Source organism: Jaculus jaculus, chromosome 5 (assembly GCF_020740685.1).
Source record: "Jaculus jaculus isolate mJacJac1 chromosome 5, mJacJac1.mat.Y.cur, whole genome shotgun sequence".
NCBI classification, from domain to species: domain Eukaryota; kingdom Metazoa; phylum Chordata; class Mammalia; order Rodentia; family Dipodidae; genus Jaculus; species Jaculus jaculus.
The window spans coordinates 6,262,993-6,284,263 of record NC_059106.1 but is presented as its reverse complement, the minus strand read 5'-3'; the positions used below and the strand labels follow the sequence as shown (position 1 = coordinate 6,284,263).

General features: G+C 45.2%; 1 protein-coding gene across 1 annotated transcript in view; it reads right to left on the bottom strand.

Moving 5' to 3' along the window:
* Positions 1-15,610, bottom strand: part of Uggt1 (UDP-glucose glycoprotein glucosyltransferase 1) — a 128,695-nt gene extending 113,085 nt beyond the window's left edge. The window contains exons 1-4 of the mRNA XM_045148663.1: positions 15,547-15,610; positions 12,755-12,890; positions 7,407-7,489; positions 5,751-5,881 (exon numbers count right to left, since the gene is read on the bottom strand). Coding sequence (XP_045004598.1) covers positions 5,751-5,881; positions 7,407-7,489; positions 12,755-12,890; positions 15,547-15,610 — 414 coding nt within the window. The remainder of the gene's footprint in view (positions 1-5,750; positions 5,882-7,406; positions 7,490-12,754; positions 12,891-15,546) is intronic.
* Positions 15,611-21,271: the final 5,661 nt, after the last annotated feature.

Genomic DNA, 21,271 nt, shown 5'->3' with positions numbered 1-21,271 from the left:
CCCAAGTTCGATCACCCAGGACGCACATAAATCAGATACACAAGGTGGTGAACGTGTCTGGAGTTTGCCTGCAGTGGCTGGAGGCCCTCATGTGACCATTCTCTCTCTCTCTCAATCCGTCTCTTTCTCTTTCTGTCTCTCTCTCTCTCTCTTTCTCTCTCTCTCAAATAAATAAATAAATAAATAATATTTTTTAAAAGACAACTTTGAGCCAGGCATAGTGGCACAAGCCTTTAATCCCAGCACTCCAGAGGCAGAGGTAGAAGAATCGCTGTGAGTTTGAGGCTACCCTAAGACTACATAGTGAATTCCAGGTCAGCTTGGGCTAGAGAGAGCCCATACTTCAAAAAAACAAAACAAAACAGACAAAAAAGCTGGGCATGGTGGCACATGCCTTTAACACCAGCACTTGGGAGGCAAAGGTAGAGGGATCGCAGTGAGTTCGAGGCCACCTTGAGACTCCATGGGGAATTCCAGGTCAGCATGGGCTAGAATGAGACCCTACCTCGAAAAACCGAAAAGAAAAGAAAAAAAAAAAAGGCGGCTGGAAAGATAGCTTAGCAGTTAAGGTGCTTGCTGCCTGCTAAGCCTAAGGACTCAGGCTCAATTCCCCAGTGCCCATGTGAAACAAATGTACAAGGTGGCCATGCATCTGGAGGTTGTTTGCAGTGCCTAAAGGCCCTGGTGTGCCCATTCTCTCTCAATCTATGTCTCTTTCTTTCTTTCACTCTCTCTCAAATAAATAAAATATTTTTGGTCAGGCATGGTGGTGGATGCCTTTAATCTCAGTACTCAGATCTTCATGAGTTCGAGGCCACCCTGAAACCACATAGTGAATTCCAGGTCAGCCTGAGCAGGAGTGAGCCCTACCTTGAAAAACCAAAACAAGAAACTCTGACTTTTAATCCCAGCAATAGGGAGGCAGAGGAAGGAGGTTGCTGTGAGTTCAAGGACAGCCTGAGACTACAGAGTGAATTCCAGGCCAGCCTGGGCCAGAGTGAGACCCCACCTGAAAGTCACAAAAAGAGAGAGAGCAAGCGCCTATCTCACAGAAGGTAGAAGAAGAGCACAGCACTTCAAGGTTGTCCTCTGACCTCCATATGCTTGCTGTGCCACATGTACACACAAACTCACACACACACACACACACACACAAAGAAATACATTTTTAAAAGAGGGTTAAAAAAAAAACGATGATGAGGGAGGGAGGAAGGGAGAGAGGGAGAGAGGGAAAGAAAGAGAAAAAGAAAAGAATCACACAGTAAGATACAGCACTCTCATTAAAATGGCCAACACTGAAAGTTAAGAGTCAGGCTAGAGAGATGGCCCAATGGTTAAGGTACTTGCATGCAAGGCCTAATAACCTGGGTTCAATTCCACAATGCCTACATTAAGCTAGATGCACAAAGGGGCACATGCATCTGGGGTTGCAGTGGCTAGAAGCCCTGTGAGTACCCATATTCTCTCTCTCTTTTTCTCTGTCCCTCTCTCTCTCTCTCTCTCTGCTTATAAATAATTAAAAAATTAGAGCCGGGCATGGTGGTGCACACCTTTAATCCCAGCACTTAGGAGGCAGAGAGGTAGGAGGATCGCCATGAGTTCGAGGCTATCCTTAGATCAAATAAGTGAATTCCAGGTCAAACTGACCTAGAGTGAGACCCTACCTCAAAAAAAAGGGGGGGGGCCTGGAGGGATGGCTTAGAGATTAAGGCAGTTGCCTGCAAAGCCAAAGAACCCAGGTTCAATTCCCCACAACCCATGTTAGCCAGATGCATAAGGGGGCACAGCATCTGGAGTTCTCTCGCAGTAGCTAGAAGCTCTAGAGCACCCATTCTCTCTCCCTCCCTCTCCCTCCCTCTCTCTCTCTCTCTCTCTCTCTCTCTCCCCCCCCCCCGTCTCTCCCTCTCTCCCTCTTTCCCTGTCAAATAAATAAAATATTTTTAAAAAACAGGAAAAAAAATATCAAGTGTCTCAAGAGGTGCAGAAATTAAAACCCTTGTAGATTACTGATAGGAATGCAAAATTAAGAGCAGCCACTAAGAAAAATAGGTTGACGGCTCATTAAAATATTAAACACAGGAGTCTGGGGAGGTAGTACAATAGTGGAGTACCTGCTTAGCATGTGCAAAGTCCTGGGTTGGATCCCCAGCACTGCCAAAAAAAAAAGTTAAAACAATTACCATATGATGCATGAATTACACACACACACACAAAACCAAAAGAACTGAAGCAGCAACTCAAACAGACACGTGTACACCAATGTTGCATGGCAGCATTACTGATAACAGCCAAAAAGTGAAACTAGCCCATGTCCATTGGGGAAAGAATGAGTAAACAAAATGTGATGTATACATACAATAGGATGTTACGCAGGGAAAACGAATGAAATCCTGGAATGCACTACACATGCATGAACCTTAACAACATTGTGCTACATGAAACAAACCCATCACAAAAGGGCAATTACTGAAAATGTGCACACATATGAGGAGCAGGAATGGACAAGTACACAGCAGTAGAAAGGGGGTTACTAAGAGAATGGAAACACAGATGGGAAACAAACAGTTAACGTTTTATGTGTATACAGCTTCGGTTTTACAAGATGAAAAAGTTCCGATAGTTATACTGTAGGGCACAACTGTAATCGCAGTGTATGGGAGGAGGAGGCAGGAGAATCAGGAGTTCAAGAGTTTTCCTCAGCTACATACTGAGTTCAAGGCCAGCCTGGGCAACATGAGACCCTACCTCAAAAAAAGAAAAAAGTTCTGAAGATGAATGGATACATGTAATACCACTGAATTACCCATCTATAAACAAACAAAAACCTACTGCTCAAAGGAAAAAGATGCTAGGAAATTAAACTTATTCAGAATCTTGGTAAACAAAAGCAACGAATCAAGCCTATGTTCTGCCTCAGCTATGTGAAGAGTATCACCAAACAATACTAAATAAAGCAATGTGCTTTATTCCCAATCCAGAAACAAAACGAAGGCATTAGAAATGACAGAATGAGTCACCACTTTACAACTCCTGAAGGATTAACAGACTAAGCATGTAGCACCAATGGCTGTTAAATCAAAACACAAGAGGGTGTGGTGCTTTGATTCAGGTGTCCTCCTTAAACTTAGGTATTCTTAATGATAGTCTCCCCAGCTGATGGCAAATTGGAATTAATGCCTCCTGGAGGGAGCATGTTGTTGGGGGCGGGCTTATGGATGTTACAGCCAGTTTCCCCATGTCAGTGTTTGGCACACTCTCCTGTTACTATTGTCCACTTTATGTAGACCAGGGGGTAATGTCCACCCTCTGCTCATGCCATCATTTCTCCTGCCATTGTGGAGCTTCCCCTCAGGCCTGTAAGCCAAAGTAAATCCTTTTTTCCCAAAAACTGCTCTTCCTAGGGTGATTTCTGCCAGCAATGCAAACATGACTGCAACAGTAAAGTTGTACCAAGGAGTGGGATTGCTGCTAGACACCTGCCCGTGTGTGTGGCTTTCTGGAGCTGATTTTCAAGAGGAATGTAAAAGGATTTGAAACCTTGGCCTAAGAGACGCCTTACAGTGCTATAAGTATGGCTTGAAGGACTATTCTGGTCAGAGTTGAAAGACCTGAATGCAGTAGTAACTATGGACTGTGAGGTTTGGCTTATGGGGGTGAGAAAGAGCTTTGCTTGGACTGGGCTAGCAGTTTGTGTGAGGACTGCTGTCATGCCCATGTCCTGAGTAGTTGAGCAGGGTTGCTTTGTGTAGAAATGAACTGCTGTGAGCAGAGGGATATATATGGCACAAAAAATGAAATCTTTGGCCCAAAACAGCTGGCTAATGCCATCTTTTGCAGTGTGAGTGTTTATTCTGTGCTATTATGGGTTTTGGGGGAATTTTTTGGTATTATGGCTCAGTTAAAAAAGACAAAAGACCTTGAATTATGGGGCTGTTTGAACATCGTTAAGACTGATTAAAACTACAGGGACTTTTAAAGTTGGACTGAACGCATTGCATTTTACATCACATATGGTTATCAGTTTATGGGGGCCGGGGCAGAATATAGTCGTTTAATTCAGGTGTCCCCCATAAACTTAGGTGTCCTGAATGCTAGGTTCTCAGCTGATGGGAGATTTGGGGATTTACACCTCCTGGAAGGAGCATATTGTTGGGGGCAGGCTTGTGGGTATTATAGCCAGTTTCCCCAAGACAGTGTTTGGCACACTCTCCTGTTGCTGTTGTCCGCCTTATGTTGGCCATGGGGTGATATCCACCCTCTGCTCATGCCATCATTTTCCCCTGCCATCGTGGAGCTTCCCGTTGAGTCTGTAAGCCAAAATAAACCTCTTTTTCCCACAAGCTGCTCTTAGTTGGGTGATTCCTACCAGCACTGAGAACCTGACTGCAACACCTATAAAGTTAGGTATTCTGAATGCTAGTCTCCCCAGCTGATGGCAATTAGGAATTAACACCTCTTAGAGGTGGTGTATTGTTGGGGGTGGGCTTATGGGTATAACAGCCAGCTTTCCCTTGCCAGTGTTTGGCACACACTCCTGTTGCTATTGTCCACCTCATCCTGGCTAGGGGGTAACGTTCACCCTCCAGTTATGCTATCATTTTCCCCTCAAGTCTGTAAGCCAAAATAAATCCTTTATTCCTGAAAGCTGCTCATGGTACAGTGATTTCTGCCAGTAATGCAAGTCTGACTGCATGGAGGAGTGGGAGGAAGAGAAGTTTTAAAGAAAGCAGATATTAGGTGTCTTTAATGGACAACCAGTAGACTTGCCAAAGGAAGGAAATGCAATTCTGATCAAGCCTCTGGAACCAGCCACCCACGTATAGGAAACAGAGCTACTTACATCATGAGTATACAATAAACAAGACATGGTTCATAAAATGTATCTACAGTACCATCCAAGTTGTACAATAAAAAAAGAATATGAAGCCAGGCATACGCCTTTAATCCCAGCACTTGGGAAGCAAAGGTCAGAGAACTGCCATTAGTTGGAGGCCGCCCTGAGACTACAGTGAATTCTAGGTTGGCCTGAGTTGCAGTGAAACCCAACCTCGAAAAACCAAAAGAAAAAAAAAGAAATCTATCTATCTATATATGTTACTTTTTTTTTCATGGAGCTGGGCGTGGTGGCACATGCCTTTAATCCCAGAACTTGAGAGGCAGAGGTTGGAGGATCACAATGAGTTTGAGGAAACCCTGAGACTACAAACTGAATTCTAGGTCAGCCTGAGCTGCAGTGAAACCCTACCTAGAAAAAAAGCAAAAACACCAGGTATGGTGGTGCATGCCTTTAATTACAGCACTCAAGAGGAAGTCCGAGGATTGTTCAAGGCCACCCTGAGACAATATAATGAATTCCAGGTCAGCCTGGGCTAGAGTGAGACCCTACCTCAAAAAAACAAAGATTCAGGATCATGAAAAGTTAGTTTAGCACGATCACATCTTCTCCCATGAATAACGTCAGGCTGTCACTTCTTGTGCTGCAGGTATCCTTTTCATTTCTCATACGGAATTAGGCATAAACTATGTAACTGAAAATGTGTGATTTGGGGGATGAATGGCTTGCTGATACAGTATCCATCCCCAGAGCTGGGGAAGAAATAAAAAAGGGGAGAGAGAAAAGGGGGGTAATACTCTGAAGGCTTAATACCAGAAAATATTCGACTAAAAAGAGCAGTAACTCCATGACCACATTCCAAGATCGCGAGTGTGTGGCGAGCCTCCGAAGTGCTGCTGCTGCGGTGCGGACTCACCTGCTGGAAGGCTTGCACTGTAGCCGAATAGGAGCGAAGGGACAGACAGAATTTCAGCAAATTCTGCTGCAGAGGTGACAGAAACTTAAAAGCAGCTTCCAATATTGCATGGTAATAGGAATAATCCGTTCCTGTAAAGAAAGAACATTGGAGCCAGGCGTGGTGGCACACGCCTTTAATCCCAGCACTCAGGAGGCAGAGGTAGGAGGGTTGTTGTGAGTTCAAGGCCACCTGAGAATACATAGTGAATTCCAAGTCAGTCTGAGCTACAGTGAGACCCTACCTGGGGGGGAGGGGGGACCACATTGGGGCCGGAGAAATGGATGGCTGGGGAAGTTAAGGTGCTTGCCTGCAAAGCCTAATAACCTGAGTTCAATTCCCCAGTAACTATATAAAGCCAGATGCACAAAGTGGCACGTGAATTTGGAGTGTGCAGAGACTAGAAGGCTCTATCATGCCCATTCTCTTTCTCTCTCTCTCTCTCTCTCTCTCTCTCTGAGTGTGTGTGTGTGTGTGTGTGTGTGTGTGTGTGTGTGTGTCTTCTGCTTGTAAATAAATAAATAGTTTAGGGCCAGCTTAAATAACACAGCAAGATCCAATCTCTTAGAAAAAAATAAATAAAATGGGGTTGGGAAAATACCTCACTCAGGAAAGTGCTTGCCACACAAGCATTAGGGACCTCAGTTCATACTCGAGTACCTATATAACCTATATAACTGCCTAGATGTCCCCCAACTGATGAGTGGATAATGACGATGTGGCACATTTATACAATGGAGTACTACTCAGCGGTAAAGAAAAATGAAGTTATGAGATTTGCAGAAAAATGGATGGACCTGGAAAGGATTATACTAAGTGAGGTAACCCAGGCCCAGAAAGCCAAGCGCCACATGTTCTCTCTCATATGTGGATCCTAGCTACAGATGATTGGGCGTTAGAAGGAAAATACTTAGTAGCAGAGGCCAGTAAGTTAAAAAGGAGACATAAAGGGAAGAGAAAGGAAGGGAGAGGATACTTAATAGGTTGGTATTATATACATGTAAGTACAATGATTGAGATGGGGAGGTAATATGATGGAGAATGGAATTTCAAAGGGCAAAGTGTGGGGGGGGAATTACCATGGGTTTTTTTTTTTTTGTAATCATGGAAAATGTTAATAAAAATTTAAAAAAATAAAAATAAAAGAACATAGATCATACATACATACCAAAAAATAGAAAAAGATTAAATAAAATAGTTGCTGGTGAAAGTCAATGGAAATTTGGGGATATAGCTCAATGGCACGGCATATTCTTAGCATGTATGAGGCAGTCTAGCAATTAGGTAAATAAAACTACTATTTGGGTGGCACATGCCTTTAGCCCCAGCACTTGGAATGCAAACATAGGAAGACCACCTTGAGGGCACCCCGAGACTACATAATGAATTCCAGGTCAGCCTGGACTACAGTGAGACCCTACCTCAAAACAACCAAAAAACCAAACCTATCATTTGGGTTCTCATTGGGTCTTCCTGGCAAGCATCACAATGCTAAGCATTAAAGATAAACATGTTTTCCATTAGCTGTCCTGTCAGACATCCTATAAAGAGACCATTTCTTCTAATATTTACCCAGAAAAAAAAAAAAAATCAAAGAACTATTTGTTTGAATTTTACCATGATGATCTGATGATCCAATATTTTGACTGGCTTCTACAAAACTCCAAAATGTCTCTTGGCTGTCTTCTGCTAAGAATTCACTGGAAAAAAGAAAAAAACATGAATATGTCAGCAAGACTTAACAAAATCTTCAAGAGCCAGGCATGGGGGCGCACACCTTTAATCCCAGCATTCAGGAGGCAGAAGAAAAAGGATCAACATGAGTTCAAGGCCACCCTGAGACTATATAGTGAATTCCAGGCCAGCTTGAGCTATAGCGAGACCCTACCTTGAGGGGATGGGGGAGCTAGAGAAATAGTTCAGTTCAGTGGTCATAAGCACTTGCTTACAAAGCTTCACAGACTGGGCTCAATCATCACGTACTCATGTAAAGCCAGAAGCACAAAGGGCACATGCATCTGGAGTTTGTTTGCAGTGGCAGGAGGCCCTGGCAAGCTCATTCCTGCTTTTTGTCTGCTTCTTCCTTTTCCTTTCTGTCTCTCAAATACATACATTTTTTTTTCAAAAAAGAATATGTTTTCAAATATTCCTAGTTTTCCCTTTTTTTATGCAAGAGTCAGACAGTGAAGAAGAGAAAAGGAGAAAACTGACACACCAGGGCCTCCATCCACTGCAATCTAACTCCCAACACATGTGCCCCCTTGTGTACATGTGCAACTGGCTTACAAGGGACCTGGAGAGTGGCACATGAGTCCTTAGGCTTCATAGGCCAGTGCCTTAAACACTAAACCATCTTTCCAGACCCACTGTTTGGCTTTTTTTTTTAAGTTTTTGTTTTTATGTATTTATTAGAGGCAGAGAGAGGGAGAGAGAAAGACAGAGAGAGAATGGGTGAGCCAGGGCATCTAAGCACTGCAAACAAACTTCAGATGCATGTGCCAACTTGTGCATCTGGTTAATGCAGGGTATGCCAGGGCCTCCAGTGTGACTGAACTCTAGACACATACACCATTGTGTGCGTGTGTAACCTTGTGTACTTGCATCACCATGTGTGTCTGGCTTATGTGGGATCTGAAGGGTCAAACATGGGTCCTTAGGTTTTGAAGGCAAGCACACACTTTCCCCCTCTCTTTCTCAGATAAGTTTTTAAAAATATTATTAGAAGGGCTGGAGAGATGGCTTAGCAGTTAAGGCATTTGCCTACAAAGCCTAAGTATCTAGGTTCGATTCTCCAGGACCCATGTAAGCCAGATGCACAAGGCAGTACATGCATCTGGAGTTTGTTTGCAGTGGCTAGAAGCCGTGATGCACCCATTTTCCCAGTCTCCCCTCTCTCTAATAAATAAATAAAAATAAATAGTAAAAAAGAATAAAAAATTACTGATTTATTTGGAAGCAGAGAGAGAGAAAAAAAAAAATGAGAATGAGTGCACCAGTGCCTCCAGCCACTGCACAGGAGAACTTCAGATATAGGCCATCCTGGGACTACACAGTGAATTCCAGGTCAGACCAAAAAGATTTAAAGGAAAAAAAAAAGATATCTCTCTCTCTCTCTCTCTCTCTCTCTCTCTCACACACACACACACACACACACACGTGTGTGTGTGTGTGTGTGTGTGTGTGTATATATATTTTTTTTTGATGTAGGGTCTCACTCTCTAGCCCAAGTTGACATAGAGTTCACTATGTGGTCTCAAGTTGGCCTTGAACTCACAGCAATCCACCTACCTCTGCCTCCCAAGTGCTGGGATTAGAAGCATGCGCTACCACATCCAGATTTATTCTTGCCTTTTTATTTATTAGTAAATGAAATAAAAATCTAAGAAAGTAAGATGACTATCAGATTTTTTGCTTTCTGATGGAAATTTAGATTGTAGTAGTTACTTATTTTTATTTTTTTAGAAGCTACGTGTCTCAGTATGTAGGAAGAGACTCTGGCCCTTTATCATCAACCAGAATGACAGTGCCAAAACCCATCATAGACACAGGAGAGAATTGTGGCCTCAGCTAGCTCTAGTAGTGAATACAGAGAAGCCTCAAATAAGCAGAGCTACTTTTGGAGTTCCATTAGCCACCTATTTGCAAACAGGAATGACCTAAAAATAGTGACTCCAGGGCTGAAGAGGTAGGTGGCTCAGCGGTTGAGGCACTTGCCTGCAAAACCTAAGGACCAGGGCTGGAGAGATGGCTTAGAGATTAAGGAGGTTACCTGTGAAGCCTAAGGACCTATGTTCTACTCTCTAGACACACAAGGCAGCACAAGCATGCAAGGCTACACATGTGCGCACAAGATGGCACATGCACCTGGAGTTCGATTACTGTGGCTGGAGGCCCTGGTGTGCCCATTCTCTCTCTCTCTTTCTCTCTCTCTCTCTCTCTCTCTCTCTCTCTCTCATTAAAACTACCTTGAGATTACATCTCTCTCCCATCAGGATGGCTACCATCAAGAAAACAAATGACAATAAATGTTGGCGAGGTTGTGGTAAAAGGGGAACACTTCTGCACTGTTGGTGGGAATGTAATCTGGTATAGCCATTGTGAAAATCAGTGTGGAGGTTCTTGAGGCAGCTAAAGACAGACTTGCAATATGATACATCTATAGCACTCCTTGGCATATATCCTAACAACTCTTCTCACTACCTTAGAGATACTTGCACAACCATGTTTATTGCTGCTCTATTCACAATAGCTAGGAAATGGAACCAGACTAGATGTCCATCCACACATGAATAAATAATAAAGATGTGGTACATCTACACAATGGAGTTCTATTCAGAGGTGAAGAAAAATTAAATTATGAAATTGCAGGGAAATGGATGGATCTGGAAAGGATTATACTAAGTGAGGTAACCCAGGCCGAGAAAGCCAAATGTTGCACGTTCTCTCTTATACGTGGATCCCAGCTACAAATGTATATAGACTTGTGTGTGATCTAGAACCAAAAATCAGTAGCAGAGGCCCAAAACCTAGAAAAAGGCTATAAGGGAGGGAGGAGAGGGAAGGTCTTAAGGGAATGGCATTGTATATAAGTAGAAGAACAGATTACAGGGAGGGGAAAGGCCTAAGCAAGGTCAGGGGAAGAGACTGTACAAAAGAAAGGCGGGGGGAGGGGGTCAAAAAATTCAAAATATTCTGAATAAGGCTTATAAAAATCTAGATTGTTACAAGAAAATTTTCAGTGCCAGGGATGAGATACTTTCCAGTGAGTTGTTGGCCAGGGAGGTCCCTGTTGCCTCCAAAACATTACAGGCTATTGCCAAGGCGCTACTGCTGAAGACTCCACATGCTTGAGTGGCAGAGTCACTGAGAAATCAAGCTGGTGCTGAGCAGAAAACCTTCTCCCTGTAGTCCAGCCAACTGAAAGCTGGAAAAAGTTGCTGTATGTGCAGCTCTTCTGTCTCTTATGGGAGACAGAAGTCATCAGTGGTGAAAACAGTGGACACTGGAAGCCTCAAGTTTGGCCACATAGGCCAAATGACTGAACAAGTGCAATAGTGGCATGTCTACTCTGGGGGAAACCAACTGCTCTCTAATTGGACTGAAGGCCCACTCTATGGGAGGGAATACGTGCCTGGTACTGAAAACCTAATCAAAAGCCTATGGCAGGGGAGGTCATGAGCCTTAGGGGTATAAAGCCATAAAGTCTGATCTTGTCTAGATAAATGCACATATTATTCTAACCAAATTGCCCTGAAAGCACTACACTTAGTGTTCATACTCATATATTAATGCTACTCTCACTTCTGGTTAGAGAAGCTTCTCTTTTTCAGATGGTGATGACCACTGAGATGACCCAAAAGGCAACGTAGTGCTGAGAAGAAGGGATGGAGGAGTGTCCAGCACTGAAACATCTCACACCCTCCAAGGCTCAGGGTCCATTGCAGAAAAGGTGGCAAAAAGAATGTAAGAGCCAAAGGAAGAGTACCACTCCTTACATACGGTCGTCCAGACAGAATTTGGCTTTGATATCCAAGACCTCACAGTGCCTACCAATACTTACACAAGACCATCATAATAGGAGAAAAGGAATGATAACATAAAATTAAGACAGAGACTAATGGAGAGAGGAGGGGATATGACAGAGAGCAGAGTTATGAAGGAGAAAGTGGGGGGAGGGAAGGAAATACCATGGTTTGTTGCCTGTAAGCATAGAAGTTGTCAATAAAAAATATATATTAAGCCAGGTGTGGTGGCGCACGCCTTTAATCCCAGCACTCAGGAGGCAGAGGTAGGAGGATCACCATGAGTTTGTAGCCACCCTGAGACTACATAGTAAATTCCAGGCCAGCTTGGGCTAAAGGGAGACCCTACCTTGGAAAACTAAAAAAATAAACAAACAAATGCCACAGCCCAAGTGGTGCTAGATGTACCACACCATGCCTAGCAATACCTTTTATTATTATTATTTTGTTTATTTATTTGAGAGAGAGAGAATGGTCTTACTTGGGCCTCCATGTGCTACAAACAAACTCCAGATGTATGCACCACCTTGTGCATCTTCTGGAAAATCAAACCTGGGTCCTTTAGCTGTTTTGCAGGCAACCGCCTAAACTGCTATGCCAATCTTTCCAGCCTTTTTTTTTTTTTTTTTTTTTGAGACAGTGTCTGCTTCATGTGTCCTAGACTGGCCTCAAACTCAAAATGTAACTGAGTTAACCTCCTGCCTCTACCTCTTGAGTGTTAGAACTACAGGTATGAACCACCATACCCAGTGTGTATGGTACTGGGATAGAACCTAGGGCTTTCTGCATGCTACGGAAGCACTCTAACAACTTAGCTACATCCCTAGCCTTCATTATTTAATTCAATGCTTTCTGATGGAGAAGTGAATATGATCAAAATACACTGTATAAACATATGAAAATGTCACAATGAAGCCGGGCATGGTGGCGCACGCTTTTAATCCCAGCACTCTGGAGGCAGAGGTAGGAGGATCACTGTGAGTTCAAGGCCACCCTGAGACTACCTAGTGAATTCCAGGTCAGCCTGGACTAGAATGAGACCCTACCTTGAAAAACCAAAAAAAGGAAAAAAAGAAAGAAAGAAAGAGAAAATGTCACAATGAGACCAAATATTTTGTGAGCCTAGGAGATATTACATATAGAATACATGTACCTTAGAACAGGTAAGATCTGATGGTTTCCTCAACTCCCTCCCACTACACGCAGAATGCTATGCTCCTGGGATCTTAGAGCAAAGTTCCTAAACCTGACTATGAATCAATCAGCCCTGGACTGCTTGAAGAGGCCCTGCATACTAATAGCCTTGGTATGGCACAGGGCAAGCACAATAAAAGGGGTGCTTAATACATGCACCAGAAAAGCAAAATCTCACTCTTGCATATCCATTTACTGGCAGAGTTGATGTATATACACAAATATGTAAACAAGAAAAATGTCTGTTACCTGGCTTCTAACAACAGTGGGGTGGAAAACCACTTTGTGGTAAGAGAGGTTGTAATGGCTTTAGAATCTGCCTTCACTGAGGAGAACATCCACAGTGCAGCCAATGCAGTCACAACTCCCATGTTACAGCAAAGTCCTACAAAGGGAAAAAGAAAAGGTACAATTTAAATGTTCACGAGAGACACAAAGCAATCGTAACACACAGGGACACAAAATGATATTACAGTATAGAAATAGAAATGCTTCGGAAACACTTAATCCCTATAGAGTTCAACAGACATTGCTGATTGACACAGGAGAAGCAGGAAGTTGGCTACATTCTTTCCTACAAAGAAGCTACTTCCCCTCTAGGGAGTGATGCCACAAAGGTATACAAGTCAGCCAGTCCCACAGCAGGCTGAACACACCATACTTTATAAAGCATAAGCATAAGGCTGGGCATGGTGGCACGTATCTTTAATCCCAACACTCAGGGGACAGAAGTAAAAGGATTGCTGTGAGTTCAAGACCAGCCTGAAACTACAGAGTGAATTCCAGGTCAGCCTGGGCTAGAGCTAGATCCTACCACAAAAAACAAAAAGTAATAGCCGGACGTGCTGGTGCACGCCTTTAATCCCACCACTAGAGAGGCAGAGGTAGGAGGATTGCCAAGAATTCGAGGCCACTCTGAGATGACATAGTGAATTTCAGGTCAGCCTGGGGTAGAGTGAGACCCTACCTCAAAAAACCAAAAAATAAAAATAAAAAAGTAAACAAATAAAGAATGAGCACAAATAAAGCTACAAAAGAATAAACATAAATGACAGGTCAAATTATAACTTCCAAACTACACATATATAAGCCAGACGTTGTGGCACATGCTTTTAATATCCCAGAGGTAGGAGGATTGCTGTTGAGTTTGAGGCCACTGTGAGTCTACACAGAGAATTCCAGGTCAGTCTAGAGCAAGACCCTACCTCAAAAAAAACAAAACAAACAAAAAATATTTTTTTAAATATAGTGGAGTATGAATGAGGAAGACACCAACATTGACCTCCACAAGAACATGTGGGCACACACACTCCACTCATGTGCACCCACAAACTCGCACACACATACATATTCCAAAAAAAAAGTTGTATCCAAGCTCCAACCATTCTAAGGTAAGCAGGAGGGTAGGAGTATGTTTAACTCTAAACAACCTGTATGCTGCTTTTTCTTGGGGGGGCATTGAAGGAGGGTCTCACTCTAGCTCAGGCTGACCTGGAATTCACTATGTAGGCTCAGGGTGGCCTTGGCAACCTATACGCTTTTTAAGTGTTGGTTTCTGACAGAACTCACCCTGTCAGAATATTTATTACACAGAATGAGTGTGCCAAGGCCTCTAGGCACGGAAACCTATCAAAGTATCAAAAATGGAAATCTATCAAAGTAGGAGGCAAGTCATACTGAGAGAAGCACTCAGTATCTTTTTTTTTTTTTTAGTTTTTCAAGGTAGGGTCTCACCACTACTACGTAGTCTCAGGGTGACCTCAAACTCACAGTGATCCTCCTAACTCTGCCTCCCGAGTGCTGGGATTAACTGCGGCTGCAAAGAAGAAGCTAAACATGGTGATCAGCATGCCTTTAATCCCAGCACGTGGAAGGTAGAGGTAGATGGATCACTGTGAGTTTGAGACTACATAGTGAATTCCAAGTCAGCCTGGGCTAGAGAGCAAGATCCTACCTTGAAAGACCAAAAAAAAAAAAAAAAAAACAAAACTGTGAAATGTCTTCAAGTCAGCAGGGGATAATGGTGTGAGCAGGCCCTAGCACTTAGGAGACAGAGGAAGGAGAATCAGGAGTTTAACGCTATCCTGAGCTAAATCAAAACCTGTCTCAAATCAACAACAACAACAAAAAACTAAATAAAACAGGGCTGGAGAGATGGCTTAGTGGTTAAGGTGCTTGCCTGTGAAGCCTAAGGTCCCAGGTTCGATTTCCCACAACCCACAGGAGCCAGATGCACATGATGGTACATACATCTGGAGTTTGTTTGCAGTGCCTAGAGGCCCTGGCACACTCATTCCGTGTAACGAATAAAATATTGTTTAAAAAATTAAAAGTAAAGCATCTTCAAATGTTTTGCAGTGTGCCAGATATTGCTACCAAAAAAAAGCGAACTCTATACTAAAATTGGCTATAAAGTGCATGATGGGTTACCAAAGCAAGGTAAGGACAGGAACTACAGTAGGTCTTAGGATGAAGAAAATAATCTCCTCAAATCTGGCAACAAATGCAAAACGAGATCAGGGATTTTGGTCAAGGAACAAGAACAGCGCACACCCGGCGCTTACTGGCGCCGCACACAAGAAGATCTACACCGGCGGGTTAGTTAACGCGCTAACAGTGGAGGCGTATCATGCCATTTCCAGGCAGCCGCTCGCGCAGAGATGCACCTTAGGGCAGGCAGAAACCTGCACAAAGCCCCAACCAAGCAGCCCTGCAGCGAGAGGGGAGCACGGCGCTGCCCTCCGCCCGCTCAGGCTCAGGTGGGATGGGAATCCGAGTCAGGGCACTTCCTGCTCCGGCACGAAAGCTCAGGGCTGCGGCGGGGAGCCCGCGGCCACCGACCGGCGGGCGCCTCCGACCACAGCTCCGGGGACAACTTGGCGCGCTCGCGGCGGCGGCGGCGACGACGACGAGGAGGACCCAGGAAGCGGGGGGAAACCCAGCCCTGTGGAGGCGAAGGCGGCCCAAGGTGACCCGGCCTCGAGGGTCGCCTCGCCCGCGCCCGCTCCGCCCGCCGCCCACCGCCCGCCGCCCGCCGCTACCTGTCAGCCGCCGCGCGCCCGCCGCGCCCGCGCCCGCGCCGCTCGCACGCCCCCGGCCGCCCATGCCCGGCCCGCTCGGTCCGCGACGGCGCCTGCGACTACGCCTGGGCGGGGCGGGGCGGCGGCGGCCCAGGCTGCGCCAGTGAGAAGCCGACACGCGCCCGGCCGCGGCGCCGCTGGCCAGCCGGTCTCTCGCAGCCACGGCCCCACGCGGCCCGCCGCCCCTCCACTTCCGCTTCCGCGAGGCGCAGGCCGGAGGACTTCCGGCCACCGAGAGAGGGCCGCGGCGGGCAGAGCGCCGCCGGCCGCCGTCGTTGGGGGCCGCCCCGCCCCGCCCCGCCCCGCCCCGCCCCGCCCCGTGCCGGCCGCCGCGGGCTGTCGAGGCCCTGGGGCTGGCCGGGGGAGACGCCTGAGACCCGAGCGCGTCTCCAAAAAAAGGTGCCACCAGAAGCGGATTCCGTCCTTGTGTCTGTCTGCATTTCAACTCCGAGTTACTGTCTTCTGTGAAAAACCCTGCGGGGCCGGGCGTGGTGGCGCGCGCCTTTAATCCCAGCACTCGGGGAGCAGAGGTACGAGATCGCCGTGAGTTCGAGGCCATCCTCAGACTACATAGTGAATTCCAGGTCAACCTGGGCTAGAGTGAGACCCTGCCTCAAAAAACTTTATATATATATATATATATGTTGTGGGGGCTGGAGAGAGATGCTTAGCGGTTAAGTGCTTGCCTGTGAAGCCTAAGCACCCCCCGTTGGAGGTTCGATTCCCCAGGAATCACGTAAGCCAGATGCACAAGGGGGTTCACTCTCCTGGAATTCGTATGCCGTGGCTGGAGGCCCTGGCATGCCCGTATTCATTCCCTCCCTCTCTCCCTCCCTCCCTCTCTCTCTCTCTCTCTCTGTCTCTTTCTGCCTCTGTCGCTCTCAAACAAATAAATAAATAAAACTTTAAAAAATAATGTTGCTCAGACAAAATTAATGCCTCTTTGGAGGGTGTATGTGTGTGCGTGTGTGTACGTGTGTACATGTACATGTACATACTTGTGTCGGAACAATCTCAGGGTGTCAGGCCTCATGTTCTACACTGCTTGAGACAAGGTCTCTCTTGTTTGCCTCTGCAAATAAGCTGACCCTAAGCTTTTCTGTATTCTCACTCCTCCAGTTGCTTAGGATTCCAGGTGTCTACTATTTTATGGGCGCTTTGTATCCAAACTTGGGTTGTCAGACTTGAAATGCAAGTGTTTTAAACCATGGAGCCATCTTCTAAGCCCTGAAGGTTATGTTTTTACTGCATCCAGGTTTACCTGAGTTCTGGGGATCTAAACGCAGGTTGTCACACTTGCATAAGCAAGCAGTAATTTTTTTTGTTCACTTATTTATTTATTTGAGAGCAACAGACACAGACTAAGACAGATACAGAGAGGGTGGGGAGGGAGGGAGGGAGAGAGAGAATGAGCGTGCCAGGGCTTCCAGCCACTGCAAACGAACTCCAGACACGTGCACCCCCTTGTGCATCGGGCTAACGTGGGTCCTGGGGAATCGAACCTCGAACCCGGGTCCTTAGGCTTCACACGCAAGCACTTAACCGCTAAGCCATCTCTCCAGCCCCATATTTACTTATTTATTTGCAGACAGAGAGAGAATGAGTGCACCAGGGCCTCCAGCCACTGCAAATGAACTCCAGATTCATATGCCACTTTGTGCATCTGGCTTTACGTGGGTCCTAGGGAACAAACCCAGGTCGTTAAGCTTTGAAGGCAAGTGCCTTAACCACTGAGCAATCTCTCCAGCCCCTTGCTCCTTTTAGTTTAGAAATTCTGGGTGTGCCTGATGATGAAGACCTCAAAGATAAAAGGCATTTTTCCCTCCTACACAGCAGGGTATAGGGCCTGGAAAAACTCCCCAAGATATGCAGTGACCTTACAGGGAAGCCCAAGTCAAGGGTTAGAAGGAACATTGTTGGTTTAACCAGGAGGACACACAGTGTCTTGAGCCACCCTTACATTGCCATAAATATACAAGATAAACTCGATATAATGGGGTGAAGTGACTCCAGGAGCCACTCTGATAAGCAGCACATAAATTTGATCTAAACTATAAATCTCCCCAGCTAGTAAAGAAAGTTGCAGTTTTCAGAAATAATGATACCTCCTCCAAAATGGGAAATAGAAATTCAAAGGATTGCCAGGTATGATGGCACACACCTTTAATCCCAGCATTCAGGAAACAGAGGTAGGAGGACTGCTGTAAGTTCAAAGCCAGCCTGAGACTACATAGTGAATTCTAGGACAGCCCGAGCTAGAGAGAGACCCTACCTCAAAAAAAAAAAAAAGAAAGAAAGAAAAGAACTATTTGCTGATAAACTGTGATAAACTGTCATCTGGTACTGGTTTCCTGTTGTATAATTATGGTAATTCAACTTGCAAGTATTTGGAAAAATAAGAAAATATGACTGAAGATAACTTGGATTTATATTTCTCTCAAAGGGGAATAATAGTACAAATTGTGTGTGTGCACACTAAACTAGAAGTCCTAGCAGTAGAACTAAAGATCAGAAACAGACAGTCTGTTTTATTGATTGACTGATTGATTGATTTGCAAGCAGAGAGATAAAGAGAAGAGAGACAGACAATGGGCACACCAGGGCCTCCAACCACTGCAAACAAACTCCAGACGCAGGTGCCCCTGTGCATCTGGCTTTATGTGGGTCCTGGGGAATTGAACCCAGGTCCTTTGGCTTTGCAGGCAAACACTTCAACCACTAAGCCATCTCTCCAACCCTAGGCAGTCTATTTTAATTAGAAGATAAGAGCAACTAAGAGAAGAAATGATAAAATTACTAATTTACAATAAATTAATAAAATCAGGCATGGTAGTTTATGCTGTTAATCCCAGCACTTTGGAGGCTGAGTTAGGAGGATAACAGTGAGTATGAGGACAACCTCAGCTACAGGGTGAGTTGCAGGTCAGGTGTGCCTCAAAAAGCAAAAAAATAAAATAAAAAAATGGCCAGGCACAATGGCATACGCCTGTAATCCCAGCATCCAGGAGGCAGAGGTAGGAGGATCGCTGTGAGTTCAAGGCCAGCCTGAGACTACAGAGTGAATTCCAGGTCAGCCTGGGCTAGAGCAAGACCCTACCTTGAAAAAACAAACAAACAAAAAGTAATAGAGAACTGAGGAAGACATCTGACATTGACTCTTACCTCTACACTCACACATGTGCTTTCTCACACACAAACATGCACACATATCATGCTCACATGCCCTGGGCTGGAGAGATGGCTCAGTGGTTAAGGGACTTGCCTGCAAAGCCAAAGGACCCAGGTTCGATTCCACAGGACCCACGTAAGCCAGATGCCCGAGGTGGCACATGAATCTGGAATTCAATTGCACTGTAGCTACAGGCCCTGGTGTGCTTGTTCTCCTCCCTCTCCCTCCCTTCCTCCCTCCCGCCTTCCTTCTCTCTCTCTCTCTCTCTCTCTCTCTCTCTCTCTCTCTCTGAAAAAAACAATGGAGTTTCAAAGGGGAAAGTGGAGGGAGGGAGGGTATTACCATGGCGTATTTTTTATAATCATAGAAGTTGTTTAAAATTTTTTATAAGAAAAAAAAAAGTCCTGAGCCAGGTGTGGCACACGCCTTTAATCCCAGCTCTTGGGAGGCAGAAGTAGGAGGATTGCCATGAGTTTGAGGACACCCTGAGACTCCATAGAGAATTTTAGGTCAGCCCCTGGGCTAGAGTGAGACCCTACCTCGACAAAAAAAAAAAAAAAAAAAAAAAAGTCCTGATTCCACAGCCTGAATGGGCATCACACCATTGGGTTTGTGAGAAAGCATTTAGTATAACCATGGTGTCAGGCACTCATCTCTGAGGCCAGAACTCAGAGCAATCCTCCTACCTCTACCTCTAAGGGAGTGCACCATCATGCTAGGCCATTTCAAAATTCTTTTTTTGTTGTTGTTAATTTTCTTTATTTATTTATTTGAGAGCGACAGACACAGAGAGAAAGACAGATAGAGGGAGAGAGAGAGAATGGGCGCGCCAGGGCTTCCAGCCTCTGCAAACGAACTCCAGACGCGTGCACCCCCTTGTGCATCTGGCTAACGTGGGACCTGGGGAACCAAGCCTCGAACCGGGGTCCTTAGGCTTCACAGGCAAGCGCTTAACCGCTAAGCCATCTCTCCAGCCCTCAAAATTCTTAATAAGACTAAGAACCCACATAAGGGAACCTCAGTTTTCTTTGTGACAGTGTCTGTTGGTCTGCATGTGGGTCAGCTGTGAGGAATTGAATGTGACATGGACCCCCAGGGCATGCTGAGCACCAGGCTTGAGCCCTGAGGCTCCAGGATTACTGAATCGATATTTTCTTTGTTGATTATTTTATTTTAATTTGTTTATTTATATATTATAAAAAGAGAGGGGGTGCTAGAGAGATGGCTTAGCAATTAAGGCACTTGCCTGCAAAGCCTAAGGATCTATATTCAATTCCCCAGTTCCCACATAAACCAGAAGCACAAGTTGGCGCATGAATCTGGAGTTTATTTACAGTGGCTAGAGGCCCTGGGGTGCCCATTCTCTATTGGCCTCTCTCAAATAAATATTTTTTTTTTTGGTTTTTCAAGGTAGGGTCTCACTCTAGCCCAGGCTGACCTGGAATTCACTATGTAGTCTCAGGGTGGCCTTGAACTCAGGGTGATCCTCCTATCTCTGCCTCCCCAGTGCTGGGATTAAAGGTGTGTGCCACCACACCCAGCAAATAAATATTTTTTAAAGAAAAAGAGAGACCAGAGTGCTCGGTATTGCAATATCTCTATCATACCTTCCAAGGCTCAGGGTGTATTGCGGAAGAGGTGGTAGAAAGAATGTAAGAGCCAAAGGAAGGGTAGGACTCCTTACAATGTGCTCCCTCCAGACATAAAATGGCCTGGATATCCATGACCTCACAGTGCCTAACACTACCTACACAAGACCATTATAAGAAGAGGAAAAGGGGCTGGAGAGATGGCTTAGCGGTTAAGCACTTGCCTGTGAAGCCTAAGGACCCCCGTTCAAGGCTCGGTTCCCCAGGTCCCACGTTAGCCAGATGCACAAGGGGGTGCACGCGTCTGGAGTTCGTTTGCAGAGGCTGGAAGCCCTGGTGCACCCATTCTCTCTCTCTCCCTCTGTCTTTCTCTCTGTGTCTGTCACTCTCAAATAAATAAAAATAAAAAATAAAATAAAATAAAAAGAAGAGGAAAAGATCATGACATCAAAATAAAAGAGAGACTGATTGAGATGGGGAGAATGGAGTTTCAAATTAGAAAGTGGGGGGAGGGAGAGTATTACCATGGAATATTTTTTTATAATCATGGAAGTTGTTAATAAAAAAAAGAAAGGGAGAGGGAGGGAGAGAATGGGCATGCCAGGGCCTCTATCCACTGCAAACGAACTCCAGACGCATGCACCATTATGTGCATCAGGATTACATGGGTTCTGAGACAAAAATTCCTTACACTTCGCAGGCAAATGCCTTAACGGCTAAGTCTCCAGCCTAGATTTTTTTTTTCCTTTATGATACTTAAGGACTGGGACTGCAAAGCTGGTTCAGTGGAGACAAGTGCTCCTTGCACAAGTTTGAGGACCTGAGTTGATTCTCAGCACCCATGTACAAATCCAGGTATGTGGGCTGGAGAGATGGCTTAGCAGTGTTAGTGTCTGTGAAGCCTGAGGACCCCAGTTCAAGGCTCGAT